Source organism: Phyllostomus discolor, chromosome 2, assembly GCF_004126475.2.
Source record: "Phyllostomus discolor isolate MPI-MPIP mPhyDis1 chromosome 2, mPhyDis1.pri.v3, whole genome shotgun sequence".
Classification (NCBI taxonomy): domain Eukaryota; kingdom Metazoa; phylum Chordata; class Mammalia; order Chiroptera; family Phyllostomidae; genus Phyllostomus; species Phyllostomus discolor.
This window is the reverse complement of record NC_040904.2, coordinates 2,268,956-2,290,533: the sequence shown is the minus strand read 5'-3', so window position 1 is coordinate 2,290,533 and position 21,578 is coordinate 2,268,956. Positions and strand designations below refer to the sequence as shown.

The 21,578-nt window shown below is 48.2% G+C and overlaps 2 protein-coding genes across 9 annotated transcripts in view; one reads left to right on the top strand and one right to left on the bottom strand.

The window, feature by feature from the left end:
• Nucleotides 1–9,495, bottom strand: part of ITSN1 (intersectin 1) — a 176,565-nt gene extending 167,070 nt beyond the window's left edge. Inside the window, exon 1 of one of the 5 annotated variants that reach the window (XM_036017209.1) lies at nt 9,164–9,495. The gene's annotated coding sequence lies outside the window, so the exon portion shown is untranslated. The remainder of the gene's footprint in view (nt 1–9,163) is intronic. The other 4 variants (XM_028503923.2, XM_036017208.1, XM_028503920.2 and 1 more) reach the window with 4 other exon arrangements.
• Nucleotides 9,496–9,628: 133 nt separating this feature from the next.
• Nucleotides 9,629–21,578, top strand: part of CRYZL1 (crystallin zeta like 1) — a 32,861-nt gene continuing 20,911 nt past the window's right edge. For 2 of the 4 annotated variants that reach the window (XM_028503951.2, XM_036017266.1), the window contains exons 1-3: nt 9,629–10,165; nt 19,007–19,078; nt 19,951–20,028. In XM_028503951.2, the coding sequence (XP_028359752.1) occupies nt 19,013–19,078; nt 19,951–20,028 (144 nt within the window). In that variant the 5' untranslated portion in view covers nt 9,629–10,165; nt 19,007–19,012. Of the gene's footprint in view, nt 10,166–10,965; nt 11,122–19,004; nt 19,079–19,950; nt 20,029–21,578 lie in introns of all 4 variants that reach the window. The other 2 variants (XM_036017255.1, XM_036017263.1) reach the window with 2 other exon arrangements.

The window sequence follows — 21,578 nt, the reverse complement described above, 5'->3', positions numbered from 1 at the left end:
GGATGCCAAGTAAATTTGTTCAAGGCCAATAACCACTTCATAAATGTCCAAAGTCATTTGATAGTAACAAAAAATCCAAGTTGAAACAAAACTGGCTAAGACTTTTTAATAAAAGATGTTTGTGTTTTGCTTTTTAATCCTTGCCTGAGGATATGTGTATTGATTTTGGAGAGAGAAGAAGGGGGGGAAAGAGGGAGAGATGGACGGACAAACATCAATTTGAGATAGAAACATCAATCAGGTGCCTCCCATAGGCACCCAGACCTGAGATAGCACCTGCAACGCCTAGGTATGTGTCCTGACTGGGAATCGAACCCACAACCTTTTGGTGTAAGGGACAGCGCTCCAACCAACTGAGCCACCTGGCCAGGTCTGGCTAGGACATTTTTGAAATGGTTTTACCCGATGCTGTAAGGGAACGGGAAGCAGGTACCCATGGCTGGAGGGGCACGTGGCAGAGCAGCGCGTTATGAGAACCTGCAAACACACTGCGATATAGTAAGTGAAAAGGGCTACAAAGTGGTAAGTACCTGAGGTTATAAACTGGAAAGAAAACAAAGGCTGAATTCACCCCTCAGATGTGCTTCGTTTGACTCACAGCATGTTTATAAAAATTGTGACCCACATAAAAATCAGGAGATTTGCTATTAAATCCGTATTTCTAGATTCCCAGCTTCTCAGAACTAGAAAGTGTAGTAACACCAGCCTTGCTGGTGTGGCTCAGTGTATTGAGCACCAGCTTGTGATCCACAGGGTCGCTGGTTTGACTCCCAGTCAGGGCACATGCCTGGGCTGCGGGCCAGGTCCCCAGTAGGGGGCATGCACGAGGCAACCACACATTGATGTTTCTCTCCCTCTCTTCTCCCACCCTTCCCCTCTGACTAAAAATAAATAAATAAAATCTTTAGGGGAGGGGTGAAGAGCCTTGGCTGTCATGGCTCAGTGAATTGGGTGCCAGAGTGCAAAGCAGGTCGTCGCCGGTTCAATTCCCAGTCAGGGCACATGCCTGGGTTGTGGGCCAGGTCCCCAGCAGGGGGCATATGAGAGGCAACCACACACTGATGTTTCTCTCCCTCTCTTCTCCCTCCCTTCCCCTGTCTACAAATAAATAAGTAAAATATAACAAAGTTTTCAAGAAAAGAAAAGAAAGTGTAGCAACAGGAGGATGTGTCTTCCCAGGGCCACAGATGTCCTGGCTGATTGGCCCGGCCCGTCCCGTCCGAGGGGCCACCTTCAGCGCCAGAGTCCCTGACGTGCCTTCACGTCTCGCGGACTGAACGCCTTCGCACACCCAACCTGCTGGGTCACTTTTGCTGGCCAACCCTTCACAGGATACGAACAGTCATTATCGCCGGACGGTGAGGTTCAGGGTATGCTGTTCTCCTTTCCTTACCTATATTTTCAAAAGTTTTCTTCAATAAATGTGTATTGCTTTGTTATAAGAAATTTTTAAATTAGCAAATTGTAACTGCAATACCACTCCGCCTAATGAGATCAAAACAACCGACGATAATGGGTGACGACTGTGGTTTAGAACCAACGGAACCGAGGAGCAACATGAGGTGACAATGACTGATGCATTTCACGTCCCTCGACACAAACAAACACATCAGACTCAACAGACAATAGCAGCATTTTACAAATCAGATCTTTCTCCAACTGAATAGCTTTTTAAAAAAGATTTATTTTTATAGAGAGGAGAAGGGAGAGAGAGAGACAGAGAAACATCAATGTGAGAGAGAAACATTGATCGGTTGAATGCAGCCACGCCCTGACTTGGGACTGAACCTGCAACCCAGGCATGTGCCCTGACTGGGAATTGAACCAGCGACCTTTACCTTCAAAGGACAATGCCCAACCAACTGAACCACACCGGTCAGGGCTCTGGATAGCTTTATAGACACTCAATCCATAGAGCAGCTATTTAAAAAATTCATTTCCATATATTTAATGTTTTGTTCACTGAGAAATGTAAACAGAAGAGCTTTCCCATTCATAACCTCACCTACGTCCACTGACCCTCAGCACAACCCCCCAGGTCCTGTCTCCTGACCTCCCCACGGTTCCCTCCGTGTGCACGGCGCTGGGGTGACCGGCCTCCCGACGTCCGGGTCCTCAAACACTGATCTACTCAACACACCAACAAACGCCGGCGGGTGCCCACTGCGCACCGGCTCGGTCCAGGTCCGGGGAAAGGCGGGAGCAGCAGAGCCGCAGCACCCTGCCCCTGGGACTCCCGGGCCGGTGCCCCCTCCGGTGCCCCCTCCGCAGAGGTCTCTTCCTCCTCTGTTTCCCCCGCCGCTTAAAGCACAGGACAGCAACCACCGCGGCGGCTGTATATGAGCGTCCGAAATAGCAGGACTACCTAAGAAAATGTGTTATCATTTACTGACGTTATGTCATATTAATTATTGGCAATTCATATGAATTAATACTTATAATTGTTATTTATAAATGATCAGAGGGAAACAAGAGGTCTTTTACTCATTGAAACTTACTCTATACCAGGAATAGCACTGGGTGTTTGGGGTCAATTTTTCAAGGTTTCTCTCATTGCTAATGATAAAAGTTTTTAAAAAAAAATTTGTGTTTTTTCCATTACAACTTATTCCCCTTAGATCTCCCCTCACCCCACTTGCCACACCGTTGTCCATGTCCACGAGTCCTTTTTCCTTTCTGCTCAGCCCCTCCCCCCGCTACAGCGTCTATATGTCAATGACCAAATGTTCCAGTCCAGTTCTGCAAGAGCAGAGCAGTTGAGTTTCCAATCATTCCAGAAACTGAAGATTACTTTCTTTTCAAACCTATTATTTTACGTTTATAGCAGAAACGAGTTGATTTTCATGAACCAATGGATCCCCCATGAACAGACGTACAGAAAGTGCACAGGAGTGGTGTGCGTGCGTTTATACAGTGGCTTCTGCTACACCCACCACACTGCCCCTGCTGGAACAGTAAAACTGCTCGGGACATGTGTTTTGTAGGGAACCGGCCCTGTACACACACATACGTGCACACACACGCGCACACATGCGCGCACACACACACACAAGGGCCAGTGTCACCTTATCCAGGCTGGGTAAAGCGCAGCACTAAAAGCCAGTTGACTCCCCTCATTTCCACGAGCTGTGCCCACCCCTGTCTTGCACGCTCGCCACTAGACACCAGAAGGCCTTGCAGACGAAACGTGAGGGTGAACGAAACCACCACGGACAGCAACAGGGGACCAAAAGCACTGCCCTCCTGCATTAAGGAGAGAACGTTTAATTTTAACCACTAAGGATTAAAAAGAAATCTCTGAGCAACTACTATGACCTTGTTATTGTCATTCACGTGCAGCTGAATCCAAAGCTCCGTCACATCTCCCGGTTGGACTTCTGGCTCTCCCTCTCCAGTGGGAGTGGAGTGTCCTCAGTGCCTTTTGGCACTGGCTTGGTGACGCCCCGCACCGCACAACCGCACGCATGGGTTTTGGTGACACGCTGAACTGTGCCGGCAGTCCTACCTCAGGAGGCAGCACTGGGGAAGCCGGGAGCCGAAGACAAAACAGTTCCACCAACGCTCCCTGGGCGACGAGTCGTACTGCCACCTTCCGACAGTCACTGATTCCACCCGAAAAAGACCAGGAAAGCACTGGTGACTCACGCAGATGAACCTGCTTGACAGTCACCTTGCTTGTAGTCAGAGGACCACAAGTAACAAAACTTGAATGATAGTCAAGCGTCATTCATAAATAGAAGTTTTTTTTAAAGATCTATTATTCACAGACAACTATTTATTAACAAGTCTTTTCGGGATGATCTCCCAATGGACCCGTGGCATCTCTCTGCAGTGAGGCCTCCGCGTTCCCGAAGTGACCGTCCAGGGGCATTTAAGTCTCCAAACCGGCCGGCGGCGCTGCCCCGGCCTCCCGGGTCTGCCCAGTCCCACTTCCGGCCCGAGTCTTCTGTCGCCGAGGCACGTCCGCGCCGCCAGAGCACCGCCGCCTCTGCGCCTCCGCTCTCTCCTCCGCGCCTCCAATCCCGCTGTCCACGCCCCGCACTCGCGGGAGCCAGGACGCACTCGCGGGAGCCAGGACGGGGAAGCATAACAAGTGCTTGGAGAGATGGATGCCGAACAGTAGAGGAGGCCATGTTCGAGCTGACTTACGTGGCCAACTCCTCAAGTAACAGAGATACACATTTTTTTGTGCACCACCTAATTTATAAAGGAATACTTGTCGGGGAACCTCTAGGTTGTTCCAAAACAGGTGTCAGGAATGCCAAAAGCACCCCAATCCCTAAAACACATGCCTAGGTCACAGGCAGTCCAGCACCGTGGCCACGAGTGTTGGGCCCTAGAGGTCAAACCTCTGCGGCTACTTGCCGGGTTCCTAAGTGACTCCACCGCTGGTACTCCAGGTTCCAAGGTACGTTAATCTAAAGCATGGGAGTTTTATGGAGATGTTGTGAACTGTAAAAAGATTTGACAAATGTTAGCTACCACTATTACAGATGTCTGAATTTTCTGACTTCCCACATCGCACTACTAAACAGGTTGCATTAATACCCACTCTTCCACCCTGGCCTGTGAACCAAAAGGTCGCCAACTGGATGCCCACTCAGGGCACATGCCTGGGTCATGGGTAAGGTCCCAGGTAAGGGGCATGCGAGAGGCAACCGCACATTGGTGTTTCTCTACCTCTCTTTCTCCCTCCCTCCCCCCTCTCTAAAAAGAAATAAATAAAATCTTTAAAACAAAACAAAACATTCTTCCTCTTAAAAATAATTTACTAGGTTTGTCACTGGTTAAAAATCATTCCAAAAATGAGGGGGGAGAGAAGTCAAACTCTCAGACACCACTGTAAGAGTACAAAATTGCCACAACCTTGCTAAATGGTAAATTGGAAATATATATCAAAACCCCTGGGAGGTTTCAGTCAAGAACATTACAGCATGGGGCCGGCATATCTGAGAGATACATACACATTATGACTTAACAATAGTCATGTACAAATGCAAACAAGCAGCTAGTCATGCCCCTGAAATCTATGCACCCAGTGTACATAATGATATTTAAGAAAAGTTTGTATCTCTCAGATTAGCCACAACCTCCCCAGGGTTAAACTTAGCGTGGACTGATCCTGCAAATCACTTTAGAAACTTCTAAGGGGAAAGAAAAAAATCTCCCAAGTACATACAGAGCAGAGAGGCATGCAGGTGGAAGGTCACTGAAGAGTCGCTGATACTAATGGTGGTGGGGACGGGGGGACTAATGTCTAACACAAATAAATTGGTTAAATTATCTAGATCCATAAAATGAAATATTCAGTTACTGAACTATTATAACTGATAATACAGACACAGAAAGATTGGTGTTAAGCAAAAAAAAAAAAAAAACAGGTTACAAAACAATTCTACGTGTATACAGCAGGAGCGTGTATTTGTTACCAAAAATTATACTCATACATGAATAGCCACATGCACACACACACACAAAAGGCTTTGAAGGGATATGTACTCTGGTAGTGGGCTTAGGAATTTTTAGAATTTTCTTCTTTTCACTTTTCTGTCTTTCAATTTTTCTACCATAAACATGCAGTTCTTTAAAATACAAGGGATATTAGCTGATCATCATGAACTGATTATCAGTTTGGTTCTGAAGTGTAAAATTATCCTGAAGGTGATGACAAGGTAGGTTTACTGTCTGAGGTACTTAGAAGTATATAGACTCTGCTATTATTATTCCCATTTTAGCCTGAGACAGCTGAGGCACTGAGGAGTTAGATAACTACATCGGAGTCGCAGACTATGCGTGGTCAACCCCATTCTTTAGAGACGGCACTCCCCTTACCCTCCTCTTAACCATCCGGTAACCCTCAATTACATCACAGAGGCTGTCATTTACCGGGCCCATGCAATGCCCTGAGACAGGGGTGTCCGACGTGGGCCGCATGTGGCCCAGGGCGGCTGTGAACGAGGCCCAACACGACATCGTAAATTTACTTAAAACATGAGATTTTTCTGTTTTCGTTAGTGTGTGTATATTGAGTGTGTGGCCCTTCTTCTCCCAGTGTGGCCCAGGAATGCCAAAAGGTTAGACGCCCCTGCTCTAAAAGAAGAGAGTGAAGGTCATATTTTACTACTATAAAGAACAAAATTGGAAGATACACCCATTTTCTTTATTATTAATGTTAGACAAAGAGGAGGAGAAAGGGCAGAGAGGGAGATTTATTGCTTATTTATGCAGACTGATTCCTGTATGTGCCCTGGCTGGGGATTGAACCTGGAACCTTCCCATGTGGGGGGGGGGGGGGCAGGGGCGGGGGGGGGGGGGGGCTCAGACACGCTTCAATCAACTGAAGCAACTGAGCTCCCCAGCCCCAACAGAGAACGTGCCAATTTCCTGTGCTTTTTGAAAATCCACTTTTATAGCTTTGTGCTGAAATTATCATAGCTTATAAAATGGTATTTTGATACAGTGATAATATAGTAATTTACTACTACCCTGTGACTTAAAATTACATTTTTAAGTCTCTAAGCAAGTATTTCTCTAGGAGCCTTCTTTCCAGCTTATCATCACCTTGAGCTTCTATGCCTGGGGAAGGGTCTCTCCTTTCAGAGCCAACCAAGTCTATGGAAGTGACTGGAGGAGAGTGCTTGTGGCTCCTGTTTCCATACAACCAGTGGCTATTAAGTGATAAAAATGATTTTACAAGCAGAGGTTTTTAAATGTGGTCTTGCTGCAATGTAGTCCACTCATAAATATTTAACAGAGCTCCTCCAGGCACTATTCTAGGCACTCGGGGTACCATGATACACTCAAGTCTCTGCCCCACTGAGAGGTTTATTACAGGTATGATACACATTTGAAGGTCACAGGCAGTTTTTATTGGCAGCCTAAGGTAGAAAACACTGTTACGTGAAAAACTTGCTATTCACTTCAAGAGACGGTAACACCAGTGGTTGGTTCTGCAACTTTGCTGCACAGGAGAAATTCCTGCAGGACTCTTAGAAAACACAGAATCTAGGGCCCCACCTCCAGGAGTCGGATTCTGAGGGGAGAGGACAAAAACCTGTATTTTTAACGAGAACCTCAGTTAATGCCGCTGTAAGGGATCTGCAGTCCAGACTTTGAGAAACCCACCAGTCACTAGAGCCATTCAGAAGGGAAAGATCCTTCAGAGGAGAAAGGCTCTACAAGCGGTGTACTTGGCACTGAGTAATAAACCCAACCCTCATGTCATTAATTAATTCTGTCATTCACAAATCTAGCAAATTAAAAGGATGAGTCAGAGTCCTGGAATTTACCAGCAGTTCCTCCTCAACCTCTACAGGAGACTGAAATTTGCCCCAATCTAGGCATTTGGGGAAAAGACGAACAATGTTAGAGACAAGCATCGAGAAAAAAAAAATGCTAAGAGGGACAAACATTTCATGGAATTAACTTGCTGCCACTCACGTTGTGCCCTATTTCACAATGCTCAGTATCTGAACAATCCCCAGGGTTCCAAAGTGCATCAGAAACCTGTTCATTTCCTCTCCTGCTCAGGCAGACTAACAATAGTTTTGTGAAGGTACCATGTGCCATAGCCATTTCAATAAATATATGCTTAGATTAAAAAATACCTTTACAAAAAACTCCATCAGAAACTCCTCACCGGAGCTACTTGAAGGAGTTCTGAAGTAGTTTTAATGCCATCACTCACGTCCCTCATTGCTCAATTCAGATTACTTCAAGTTCCTGGGTTCCTTACAAACCCGCGGAAAGAATTCAGTATTTAAAATATACATATTTACGTGATAAGGGAACTTACGTCAAAACGATATGAATGTTTCAAGTAAACTACTGAAAGTAATTAAAAGGAAAACATAGCTCTCGGAGATAGGTAGAAATCATAAAGCGTGAGGGGTGCTTACGCCTCTGCCCCTTAAGTCACCTAATAACATCCCATCTCAGAGGCGAGGAGCGGCACCATGCACCCAGCTGGCCGCTGGCTCTCGCCCGTTCCTGCCCCGGCCCCGGCCCCCCACCTAATCCAGGGGCGCTCGGAGCCCGCCCTTCATCTGGTCAAAGGGATTGGGGAAACCGCCTCCCGCCGACAGAGCTGAGATTTCCCAGCTGCGTGCACCGGTGGCCCTGGCGTTCATCACCCGCACTGTCTCGGTGCTTGTTTTCCGAGTTGGGCGCTTTGCCCCCGCAAACGGCAAGCGCAGGGTGCCGGCGGAGAAGCACAAAGAAGCGCCTCCGGCCGGAGCGGGCATCCCTGACGCCCAGCCCGCTGCCGCCTCCACCGCAGCCCCGGCGAGGGCCGGGCTCGGGAGGAAACCTCCCCATCGGGAGGCTGCCAGAAACCCCCAGCCTCAGCCCGACGGGGAAGCCGCTCGTCCGTTTCTCCGAGAGCAAAGCCTTCCTAAGCCTGAACCACAACAAAAGGTGCCCCCAGGACGCGTCATCTGCGAAGTTGTCTGCGGATCCGAGGGCGAGCAGAAGGACAGGCGAATGCAGCCCTTCCTCGGCGGCTTCCTGTTCCCGCGGGTGCGGGTCACGGTTGTCGGGGCCGGCGAGGGAGACTGCGCCGCGGGCCGGGGCGCAGCGCTGGACGCGCTCCCGGCGAGCGCGGCCGCGGTCGGACTCAGCCCCGCGCGGACGGCCCTCCCCTGACCGGGCCGAGCAGGCACAGGAGGAGCAGACGGAGGGGCCGGGACTCGAGGCCCGGGAAAGGCGGGCGGCGCGACGCCGCTGCCCGCAACCTCCGGATCCCCGGAGGCGGGCGGGGAGGCGAGGCTTGGCCGGCGCGCCGCGCTCCGGCGGCGGAGGGCAGCGAGGTCAGCCCCGGAGGCCCGAGCGCCCCCGCAGCCCCCTGGGGAAGGGGGGACCCTGCTCCGCCGGCCAAGGCTGCGGACGCCCATTCAACCCTAAGCCCGTCCTGCGGCCGCCAGCCCCTCGCCCGCCGCGGCCCCCCGGCCTCCCCGCGCCCGCCAGCCGGCCGCCCCGCCGCCGCCCCCGGGAGGATGGAGAAGGACGAGGCGAGGGGCCGCCGTGGACGCGCCTCCCGGGCGCGCGGCAGAGGCTGAAGGGCGGCCTCGGGACGGGAGCCCTGGCGCCATCGCGCCGACCCCCGCGCGGACCCCCGCCCGCCGCCCCCCGGGTCCAGGCCGCCGCGGAGCAGCCCGCTCCTCACCTCATCTCCAGGCGGGTCCGCGCTGCCGCCCCAGGGACAAATCAGTGCCGCTCTCTCGCCGCGGGGAGGGACGCAGGAGCCGCAGCCCCGCACACCATCCCCGCCCGCCCGCCTGCCTCCCCGCGCGTCCCGGAGTCCGCTCCGGGCTCTCCCTCGCGAGCCGCCGTACTACGGAGCAACCAAGCTGCGCTCCCACCCAACTCCTCCTTTCCCCTCTGCCTCCTTCGCTCCCTCCCTCGCTCGCTCCCTCGCTCCCTCGCTCCCGCCTATCTCCTCACCGCTCTCCGCGGCCTGCCCCGCCCCTAGCCCCCGAGTCTCCGCCCACAGGTGGGTGGGGACACGCAGCCTGCCAATCGGGAAGAGGGGCTCGCACCTCCTCATCGCCCCGCCTCTAGCACCGCCCACCCCGGGAGCCAATGCGGGGCGGGGGGGGGGACCAGTAAAAAAAAATAGAAGCTCCGAGGGGTGGCGGAGTAGGAGAATCCAGAAGGCGTAACCAGAGGCTTCTGATCTGGGATTTTCCTGACGGGGCTTGTGGCATTTTCGTTCCACGATTCCAGTGCATCTGTCCGTTGTCGTGCGAGACACTAGTTAGGATGCACTCAACTAAACTGGCTAAGGAAGACTTAGAGGAGAAAACTTAGAGGCGAAAAGGGAGGCGGGGCCCGATCCAAGGAAGGTGGCAGGGAAAACGGTTGGAATGAGGAAGGGTGTGGTCTCGAACTGAGATTTGCATAAAACGGAGCCCATCTAGGTGACTACAACTTCACTCGTTTATTGGTAGCCCCTGGGCACTGCCTGGCTGCTCCTAGCAGAGCATGCCGGGCGTTGTAGTTCAGAGTGCGGTTGCTATGGCGTTCTCTCCAGCCCCCCGGAGTCCGGGAGTGACGAGCGGCCCGACCAATGGAAGTGGCGCCTGGGCCAACGAGGGCGGGCTCTCTGCGTAAGGACTCCAAGGTGGCGGTGGCGGAGGCTTAGGCCGTTAGAGCTTCTCGAAGGCAGGTGAGTCCCGCTTGGTGCGTCGTGTGTCTTGGAAAACCGGTCTTTGGACGAAAGATCGAGAGACGACCCGCGCAGCCATCCAGCCCTGGGGCGGATGGTGGTTCGCGCCGCACCGCAACCCCAGATCCCCTCGGGCCCAGGCCTAGTTTAGCCGAGTTCACCGAGGGGCGGGGAAGACTTGATTAGCCTGGCGATGTCCTAGTCCTTACGGGTTTTCTCTCGGTTTGCCCATCCCTCCATGTCTAAGGACGGTAGAAGTCTGGCGGTTCCCGTCCACTGAATCTCCCGGGTTGGTTTTTTTGATCCTATAATTTGAGTTTCTTTTTCTTCCTTCTCTGCCACTGCTTGCTACTCTTTCACTTTGCTGTTTTGGAGCAGTTACCTAAATAAAGCAAGAGGATTCTCATGTATGTGGCTTTAGGCCAGATATGCCCTCTCCAGCTAAAAACGGATACTCTGCAGCGAGCCTAAGAACCACCTCGGAACCCACTGACGTGCGGAGTGTGGTTCCGTAGGTGGGGCGGGGCCGGAGCCTTTGCGTTTCCACGGAGCTCCCAGGTGCTGAGAGAGACTACATCAGCTCTGTGCAAACATAATGCAAGCCACTTACCGTAACTAACTTTTGTGGTAGTCATAGCCAAAAATATGAAAAGCACGTGAAATTAATTGTAATAATGTTTCATGTCATTCAATATGTTCAAAATATAATTTCAACACAATCAAATATTTTAAAATTAAGATATCATACATTCTTTTTTTCTTATTGTCTTTGAAATCTGATGTATATTGTACATTCACAGCACATCTTAATTCCGACTAGACACAGTTCAGGTGCTCCTTAGCCACCTGTGGCTGGCGGCCACCTTATTGGACAGCACAGATCCAGATGGTATAGTTTGCCACAGCAGGAACTGAAAGGTGTTAAATCTCAGGTTGTGACGACCAAACCCTTTGAAGTGGGCTTGGGAACTGTCATGCTTCAGAGGTTCTCTGCCCAATTTACAGAAGTAATAGTAAAAATAGCCAACACTTAGGAACGCTGTTTTCATAGAGTGCTTTGCATGTGTCATTTAATCCTTATTGCAACGCTCTGTTCTAACTACTATTACATCTGTTTTATAGGAATGAAATCTAAGGCCCAGAAGGTTCAAATTAAATAGCCCAAAACCATGTAGCTTGCAAGTAGGAGAACCAGGACTCAAACTCCCACCAATTATGATTTCTAAATCCTATTTGTCAACCACTGCAGTGTGTAATTACTACCTTTTATGACTAATGTCACTTCCTTGATGCCTCTGCTCCAGTTTATGGAAGGGGTGAGGTGTTGAGTTTTGAAACACAGAGGATTTCCCCATACAAAATCAAGTTGCATGTCAGTTGCAGTGAAATATTTTGGTAGTTTTACAATTCTGGGTGCTGTGCATTCAAAATTAAAGTTCTGGATTGACGAAGAGTGTTCAAAACATGGATTTTAGGCCTCTGGACGAGTACCTTGGGCATTATTGTGTCTTGATTCGTTTGCATACCTCCCGAAAGACGAGAAAAGTTGGGACTTCTTAAGTTGTTTCATTATGAAATCGTGGTGTGCTTTGCTTTTGTTTTTAGGGAAATCATGTTTTTAATTGATAAAAATGTTTTCTTGCTTTTTGGGAACTTCACGTAGAATATTTCAAAGACAACTTTGTGATTTTTCTAGACTCAGTGAACAGTAAGTAATACATGAAACTAAGGAGAGGTTTTATGAGCAGAAGAGTGAAAATACATATACCCACACCAGCTAAAATACGGTATTTTGCAAAAGTGATTTTCTTCTAATTTTATGCATTATAATAAATGCAAAACTTTATAAATTATTTTCTCTCAATTGTGAATTTATTAGTCAATAACCCAAATTACAATGTCTGTCTTGCATCTGAAGCAAGAAATGGTTTCTTTAAGATACTGTACTGTGCCCTGGCTGGTGTAGCCTGGTGGATTGAGTGCTGCCCTGTGAACCAAAGGGTCTTGGGTTCGATTCCCAGTCTGGGCGCATGCCTGGCTTGCTGGCCAGGTCCCTAGTAGGGGGCCATGTGAGAAGCAACCACACACTGATGTACCTCTCCCTCTCTTTCTCCTTTCCCTCTCTCTAGAAATAAATAAAATCTATTAAAAAAAAGATACGCTATAGTGACTTGGCAAGTTGTAAAAGTAAAAAGGCATTTACAGACCGCAATAACGGTAGCCAGTGGAGAGAAGACGGGTTAAGTCCACTGGAGAGGAGGGGCCGTGTGGTAGTGATGTGGAGATCCCTCAGGGGCCGGTGTCTCTCGTCACCACCCGCACCGTCCCACAGTCACAGGACCGAGACAGCAGAAAGAGGAGACTCATTCACTCATCTCACCCTTGGCTTCATTGTTCCCCATAGTCACTAGGGGAAAATATGATGCTAATTAAAAATATAAATGAAAGTTACATTTCTGTTCTCAATCTCAATATATTGAGTGGCCCTACAGTGAATAGTAACTGGACCGAAGATTCACCATCCTTAAAGTAATGACCATCCCATCCCCCACCCACCCGCTACTCACCGGCTGGAGGTACTGGCCGGGGAATGCTTCCAGTGAGAACCCTAAGTGTGAATCAGTACATAATACAAGTGAAGCTCTCTTGGGGGCAGGGGAGTTACTGGAAACACTTTCTGAGGTTTAAGAGAGGCTGTCGCTGGGGGACACTGTTCCAGACAGACGCGAGCCGGCAGCCACCGTTTGCGTGCATTGGCAATGATCTGCCATCTCCGAACAAATGCCTTTATTTTGACTTCTGCCTAAAGCCTGTATCAGAAAGAAACGTTTTTCCTTTCCTAATTCTTCACCTAGCTTTAGATCTCAGGCTGTGTGAGAAGTCAAGATCGTGCCTCAGATGTAGAAGTTCAGTTGAGTATGTCTTGGTAATGCTCGTAGAAATCAAGATGGTCATAATCAGAAGAGGCATTAACATGGCCATCTCAGCTCCCTTTCCCCCCGACTGATGCCCGAATTCCCCTTCGAGGCCACAGTAAGGGTGTGTTCAGCCTCTGGTTAAATCCTTCCAGTGATAGGGGCCGTGCAACTTCATGCATTTCCCTAAGTTTGAATTATGTAACTAAAATGGGAAAGTAAAGGTTCTCACAACATGTTATCAGCTAGAAATGCTTCCTAGTGTCTAGGTAGGTGTGAGCCACTATCACAGGGTCTCCTGTGCCCACCTTGCAAACACCTGCATGCTCATTGCTTACGCAAAGCATCCTTAGAGAGGACAGATTTCCAGAGACTATTGCCTACGCAACGTAGAAATGTCCTCCGGCTGTTAAGACCATGCACCCACCACCCCCTTGAAGAGGCAGAGCGGCCCTATCTAAGTAGGAGTACTGTGCTTCACCACCTGCAGAGTATGGCATTTACCTGTATGTTGCTGTGTACAATGCGCACCCACGTTTTGTGCGTATTATATGCAGGATTATCATGCCCATGGTATGTAGTCATTGTCCTCGTGTAGAATGCTCACCATTACTTCCCCCTCAAAAATTTGGGCTGGCCCTGGCTGGTGTAGCTCAGTGGATTGAGCGCGGGCTGGGAACCAAAGTGTCCCAGGTTCGATTCCCAGCCAGGGTACATTCCTGGGTTGCAGGCCATAACCCCCAGCAACCGCACATTGATGTTTCTCTCTCTCTCTCTCTATCTCCCTCCTTTCCCTCTCTAAAAATAAATAAATAAAATATTTAAAAAAAAAAATTTGGGCTGATACATGCGCATTATACATGGCAAAATATGATGTACCAAACCTCCATCTAGTTACTGTGATTTGCTGACCAAATTTTCTCACCAAATGTTTGGGCACGTGGTTTGACATACTTCTTTATCTGATGCATGGGTATGTATGGAAATCCTCACAGGTCAGCAAGGACACTATTAAAACATAGTATGAAGTCACTTCTTCAGTGTAACTGAAGACTTCACCCCTGACAGCCCAGCTCGTGTCTCGATGCTGTGCCCCTGTCCTGGCACAACGGTGAGCAAGTGGGGCCGCGTTTGAGGAGTGACCTACCTGTTTTTTCTGTAGCCCGGCTTCCTGACGGTGTCTCTGCTCTCTGAAAAACAGAAGGGAGAGTGGGTGAGGAATACTATAACTGAATCCTGAACCGGAAGTGGCCACAATATTACAAAGTTTGCCCTGGCTGGTGTAGTAGCTCAGTGGATTCAGCACAGACCTGTGAACCAAAGGGTCACCTGTTCGATTCCCAGTCAGGGCACATGCCTGGGTTGTGGGCCAGGCCCCCAGTGGGGGGCGCTCAAGAGACAACCACACATTGATGTTCTCTCCCTCTCTTTAAAAATAAATAAATAAATAAATAAATATTACAAAGTTTGTGTTGGGGAATAATAGAATTTTTTTAAATGAAAGGTCAATTAGGATTTTTTTAAAAGATTTTATTTATTTTTAGAGAGGGAAGGGAGGGAGGGAGAAAGAGAAACATCAATGTGCGGTTGCTGGGAGCTGTGGCCTGCAACCCAGGCATGTGCCCTGACTGGGAATCAAACCTGCGATGCTTTGGTTCGCAGTTCGTGCTCAACCCACTGAGCTACGCTGGCCAGAACGAATAATAGAAATTTGAGTATGTAAAGAGTTCGGACTTTAAGGAATTAGAGTAGCAGGTGGATTGGGCGAGAGAAGGGAAAGAAGCCGTTCAGTAGTCCCAGCATGCGCACATCACTGGTGCCAACACCCATCAAAACAAAAAATGAGCAGGCGAGCCGGGACAGCCAGAGAAAAAGGAAGCTGTCGGGCCAGTACCTTACTGTAATACAGAGGAGAAATGGCAATAGACACTTATGATATCCTCCGTGACCGAAGATTGGTGCAGCAAAGGCTTGTTTTGGAGAAAGATGAGTCCAGTTTTACATCTCTTGGATTTGAGACTGACCTGATACTCAGAGCACTTTTGGTCTGAAAGTACAGATAAAGGATGATCTGCCCTGGCTGGCGTAGCTCAGTGGATTGAGCGTGGGCTGCGAACCAAAGTGTCGCAGGTTCGATTCCCAGTCAGGGTACATGCCTGGGTTGCAGGCCATGACCCCCAGCAACCGCACATTGATGTTTCTCTCTCTATCTCCTTCCCTTCCCTCTCTAAAAATAAATAAATAAAATATCCTTTTTAAAAAGGATGCTCTGCAGAGGGTTTATTTATATTCATCAGTAGATGAGCTCCTTAGGGATGAGATGTAGCAGGGGCAGTGTGTGTTGCTGTTGAAACTAGGGAAGCCATTGGAAATGTCCTCCCATTGATTTAGAATTCCTTAAAAGATCAGTACTTTTATTAACTACTTTCTTGAAGTGTTGTTTATAGCAAATATTTAATTTATTCAAAGACCTCTGCTTTTTACCAAAAATTATTTAAGATAGGTGTCTTAATTTTTGTTTCTACATATTTTAATAGATTTAATGTGGACCATTATAAAAACAGAAAGTATTACAAACATAATCCTCAATGTGTGGGCTTCTGTCAAATATACTTAAAACCTAGTGTACATGGAAAAATAAACCTATTTAAAAAGTAAGCTGATATACTTTTTATAGGGCATATCAGCCTACATTTTTAAACAGGTTTATTTTTACTTAAAAGTTTTATGTATTGCTTCTTTGATAAGGGAAAGTTTGGAGTGGCACATGTAATTTTGCAGTTACATAGCATTCAGTCTTGGAAGTGGCATGATAAATGGTATATATTTTAATTTATTTTATTTTATAAGGTAGTCATTTATTTTCTGTGTGCAAGTATCTTTACATTCAATAAAAATTTTGTTAAGTAATGGACTGGGTGTCCCCTTTAACCTGGACCAATACCTGAGGGACCACGTGGGCCTCCAGTACCATCCCTTCTACCATTTTCTCAGTGTCGAGAACTCAGTACTCCCTTTCTGGGCTTGCAAAACAGTAGTTCCTCTTTTTCCTTGCCGCTTTTGTAAAAACACTTACTTTTCTTCCCTTTGTAACTTTGAGGATATTTTTGTCCCCATGTGGTTTTTTATTGGACCAACTAAAGATTCTTTTTTTCTACCAGCCAGGCCAATTTTAACCTAAAATGTGGAGGAACCATTTAGGATGATCTGGCCACAGGTATTGGCATCGTTATGCATATAGTACTTGTGTTAGTACAGTTGCCTTCCCAGGCCTTTGAACTTGGGGTACCCTGGTGTGAGGTGCATGTGACTGTTGATCTGGGAGACACCCCATGTTTTAAGATGCAGGGGGCAGAGAAGTCAGTGGCTTCCAGAATTATAAAAGGAGATGTTTTGAAATCCAGGTGTTGCTGTGTCAATGTTCCGTTTCTCAAAAAGGCAACTCCAGTAGCTCCAGACTGAATAGAGCAGAAATTTTATTATTTCATAATGAGTACTGACTCTCCCAAGCAATGGCTGGGAAAACCCACTCAGTAAGTGGATGCGGCCGGGTTTCGTTACTGTGGAATGGAAGCTAGCCGCTGGAACAGATGGGGCCGATGGGGTGTCGCGGGGCGAGACTGCAGCGAGGGAGCAGGCTGAGCTTCGTTCCCTCCGCAGAGCCTGCGGAGCGGGCACGGCGCGGTCTCCGGGAACACGCGGTGCCTGGAAGCCCGGAGCCGGGGGTGACCATATGGTCTGAAGTCATAACGGCCGGATCAGACAGGGTGCGCACTGGAAAAAGGGGGGAGTAAGGTGGACTAGGGACAGCGGGTGATGCGTTTTAGACAGCCTTGAAAGCTGGGTGGAGGAGGACAGGTTCAATGTCACAGGGATACGCAGCTGCTGCATCCGGGCCTGGGTTCCCCGCCCTGCCCCACAGACGCCGGCGTCCGCGCTGACGTGCACACACGCAAGCCCTTCTTCGGCCGAAGGCTTGGAATTCATTTAATCATCTGGCCTAGCTCGCCCTGCTTCTATAGACTCTGTTGTTGCATGCTGCATGCATCATTATGTCTTGAATGTCTATTCATTTCTTTTAGTTGTAGAACTTGGTTGTCATGTTCTAGAAAGCAGTAACCATTGCCAAACCACTCAGTGAAAACCCTTTATATGGCTCTGTTAGATCCTCTAGGGCTCAGCACGCGGGCTGGTTTCATGGGCGTGGGGCCTTGCTCGTGGCCCTGGACCTCCTGCTCAGAAGGAACCCACGTTTGGTTTAATGCTCTGCTGTCGCCATCCTGAAGTTTTAATAATTTGTGGACAAGGTCCCTCACATTTTCATTCTGCGCTGGCCTCTGCAAAGTATGTGGCTAGTTTTACCAACAAGTACTTACTCATTGTCAGTCCTGAACTGAAGGGCATAGGGTTCTCGCTGGAAGGGGAAGACCTAATGTTAGCAGCTCAGTAGAAAACCATGATGTGCTCGTGTACTGGTTGAGAGAAATGACTTTGGAGTTGGGAGCGCCTGGCCTGGCCCAGCTCTGGCCCAGCTGGTGCCAGGAGACCCTAGTGTGTGCCCTCACCTCTGTAAGACTCGGTCTCCTCACTCACGAACCGAATGCAGCGGTAGTACTTTCACCGAGACGTGTGTGCAAGAATGTTCCTAACAGGATAATCTGTGAAAGCCCCAGGCTGAAAACAGTCACATGCCTGTCTATAAGGGATACTGTATGGCAAGGAGCATGAATGAGCCACAACTGCTGGCAACAGCTTGGGTGAGACAGGCACAAGACTGAGAAAAAGCAAGCAGGCGTAGAAGGAATATAATCCCATTTGCATAAAGTCAAACAGCCAGGTTAACGTGCGCTGTGAACACGGTGTTGAGTATTGTTGGGCGGGGGAGGTGGTGACCAGAAGGGGGCAGAAGAGCTCCTGGGGTCCTCATGCCGGGTTTCCTGATGTGACAGCCACATTCACTTCGTCACGTTCTGCAAGCCACGCAATGCAGGCAGGATCTGTGCGCTTGCCCGCGTGTATTGTTATCTTCCATAAAACTCACGTTAAGGACACCGTCTAGGCTGGCCGGGTGGCTCAGCACCGTCCCTACACCCAAAGGTTGCGGGTTCCGTCTCAGTTGGGGCGCATCTGGGAGGCAACCGACCAATGTTTCTCTTTCTTTCTCCCTTCCTCTCTTTCTAAAGTCAATAAAAACATATCCTCAGGTGAGGATTTAAAAAACAGTCTAAAAAAATAATGAGAGAAATAGTCTTGCTGCACAATTACTACAAAAATGAAAGAAACAGCTGCAGAATCCTTGACAGACTACAGGTCTAAATACTTCCATTAAATGGTGGTAAACTGTTACAGAATAATTAGGGGTACAGTTGTGATAAATATCTTGATGGTCCATTTTTTCCTTTTTAATGGTCTTTTTTAAGACTTTGCATGCCTATTTTTTTTAAAGATTTACTTCTTTTGCCCTGGCTGGTGTAGCTCAGTGGATTGAGCACAGGCTGCGAACCAATGCGTCGCAGGTTCGATTCCCAGTCAGGGCACATGCCTGGGTTGCAGGCCATGGCCCCCAGCAGCCACACATTGATGTTTCTCTCTCTTTCTCCCTCCCTTCCCTCTCTAAAAATAAATAAATAAAATCTTTAAAAAGAAGATTTATTTCTTTTTAGAGAGAGGGGCAGAGAGGGAGGAGAGGGGGGAGCAACGCTGACGTGCGAGGGAAACACTGTTCCCTGCTGAGGCCGGGCCAGACGCCGCCTGCTCGCCTCCGGGATCGCTTTCGGGAACTGTCGTGCACGTTGGCTGGTTTGAAAACCGTACTTACAGTTGCCACTTTATCCCTTGGAGCACTGTTTTTTAAGTTTTGCTTTCTTTTGGTCTGGAAGATGTTTTGTTGGTTTGTGTACTTAACGTATTTTTTATTTTGTTTTAGGTGACTATGAAAGGCTTGTATTTTCAACAGAATTCTCCGAATGAAGACATCACGTTTGTATTTCAGGAAAGGGTAAGAAAAATTGTTCAATCGTTAAACAAAGCAAGAAAGCTGTATTTACCCAGGTTTACGTGGTCTGCTAGCGGAACTTGAGTGAAACGCTGGAGTCCTTTCCTGTGACCGGTTGTGACAGCAGCTGTGATGGCAGCTGTGACGGCAGCTGTGGCAGCGGGTGTGACGGCGGCTGTGACGGCAGCTGTGACGGTGGCTGTGACGGCGGTGGCCCCCATTGCAGTGCTGCTACGCTTTCAACAGAGTTGCTACAAAAGGGTTGTTAGTTCCCTGGGATGTTGGCATAAAAAAATACCGGGAATACAGAACAACCTTAATAATCTTACACGTTGCAAAATTAACTTATTCAGAATACCACAATGAAGTGACTTTCCAGACCGTTGCACTATTTCAGAAAATGCAGTTTCTCGAGTTATGCAATGAGAGCTGGAGAAGCATCGCTTCCCACACCACTTTCTGAGCTTTGCGGAGCTCCCTCATGCACCGAGCTGTAAGGGGTTTCTAGTTGATTCCCACTGTGAGTGTAGATGGTAGGATCTTCACGGGTTGGTGGTGGTTTGAAAGGCCTGTGGCAAGCCAAAGTCATGCCAGTGGGGGGAGCCAGGCTGCCTGAGAGTCAGACTCCTCCCCTAAATGACTGCGGACTTAGTGGAAGATAACGGAAAAATGGGGCTGTGCTCGTAACCCAGAGACTCCTGCTGCGCGGTGAAACCCACAGCTGTGACATACAAACAGTACTTACTTTTCACCCCTGAAGGTAGCTCTAAGATTCAGGGCCTATTTAATTTTGTTTAATTATGTATGAAAATTTTCACAGCATAAAGACATGGTCTCAAAGGAATGTGTCATATTTTTTTTTCATTTGCTTCCAGGAGAATCTCCCTGTTACAGAGGAGAACTATGTGAAGCTCCAAGTTAAAGCTTGTGCTCTGAGCCGCATAAACACGAAGGTACCGCTGTTTCTATTTGGTCGAAAGTCAGCTGAGAGTTTCGCAGTATATTTAGTGTACAAGTACATTATAATGATGACTAACTTCTGAGTGCCAAGAAGTGTATTATTATCCTTAGAAGAATGGAATAGCTAGGAAAAAAGATTAATGTGAGTTTGTATATTTTGATATTAAACTAGTAGTCCAATTGAAGTCAGAGTTGTATATTATTATATAAAAATATCTTACAAACTCCTTTACATTGTGAAAGGCTGATGATTTATAATTACTAAGGCCTATAAGCAAGCAAGAAAATACTATTACAAATACAGTGAAAATATAAAAATCTAACCAACGAATTTTTTAACTGTTTCATAGACATTTCTAGCTAGCATCCTTAGGTAGAGTTCCTATGCTCTTTGTCCTTTCTCTCTGTCTCTCTGTCACACACACCCCCCACCTCACACTGCCCCAGGCATCTGTTGTCATTGGCCATGAACTACATGGAACGTTCTCCAGTGACAAGCTGGGGGCGAATGTGCCGTGATAAATGTAGCAGGCGCGTGCACTTAGTTTTGTAAGAATCAATAACATGGTTTTTTTTGGATACTTAAGTCCTTGGATTATAAAGTCACCATGATTTCTGGGAATCAAAATAAGGAATTCCCGCCATAAAGCCCCATTAGAGAACGTGCAGAACAGAGTTCTGGGCTTCCTGGGGCAACTCTGCAAGGCGGGCGCACCCCGAGAAGTGGACCGGTGAGACGCCCTTCTCCAGGACCAGTGGCCCTACTCCCTGTCACCAGGGTTCCGGGCTCAGCCCTGCCACGGCGTTCTTTTTAAAACGATGAAAAATTCATTAAAATCCCAGTCTGGGAAAAATAAAGAGACAAACAGGCTTCTGTCACAACCTCTACTTAGCATTGCTGGGTATACCGGAGGCCCTAGATGGTGCAAGAAGCAAGAAAAGGAAATAAAAGGTACAGCAATTGGAAAAGAAAGAGAAAACAGTCCCAGTGTAGGAAATCATCTCACGTCTATTAGAAAAAAATAGTAGAGCAGAATCAGTTCAATGAAATGTTGCACACCTGTTACACACGACAGTCATGACAACTGGTGACGCAGGAAAATGCTCACGGGACACGAAGGAGGCCTGGCCCAGTGCGCACGCGGGGTGTGAGGGAAGGCACCCAGCGTGTCCGTCGGGACGCCGTCCCAGCAAAAGCACACGCTCCACGGGGCGAGAGCAAGTTCTCTGGCAACCAAGTAGTTACAGGTCTAAATACTGAAAGACAAAAAGAATATACAAGGGAATCATTTCCATTTTTTCCGCTTCCTGTTCCCAAAACACTGGGATACCTACAACTGTGTTCCGTGGCTCTGGTATTATTATAAAAGCATGAATTTGAGATTACATGGCAATTTTCCTCTGTATACCCATCACCTCTCCCCGCGTGCTTCTTGACCCAAGACTTGCGAGGAACGCTCAGCTGATTTTAAAGGGCGTGAGAATCGGGAGCCTTTGGTTCTCATTAGCCATGTTCCCCTTACTCATCAGCGTTGTCCCCAGA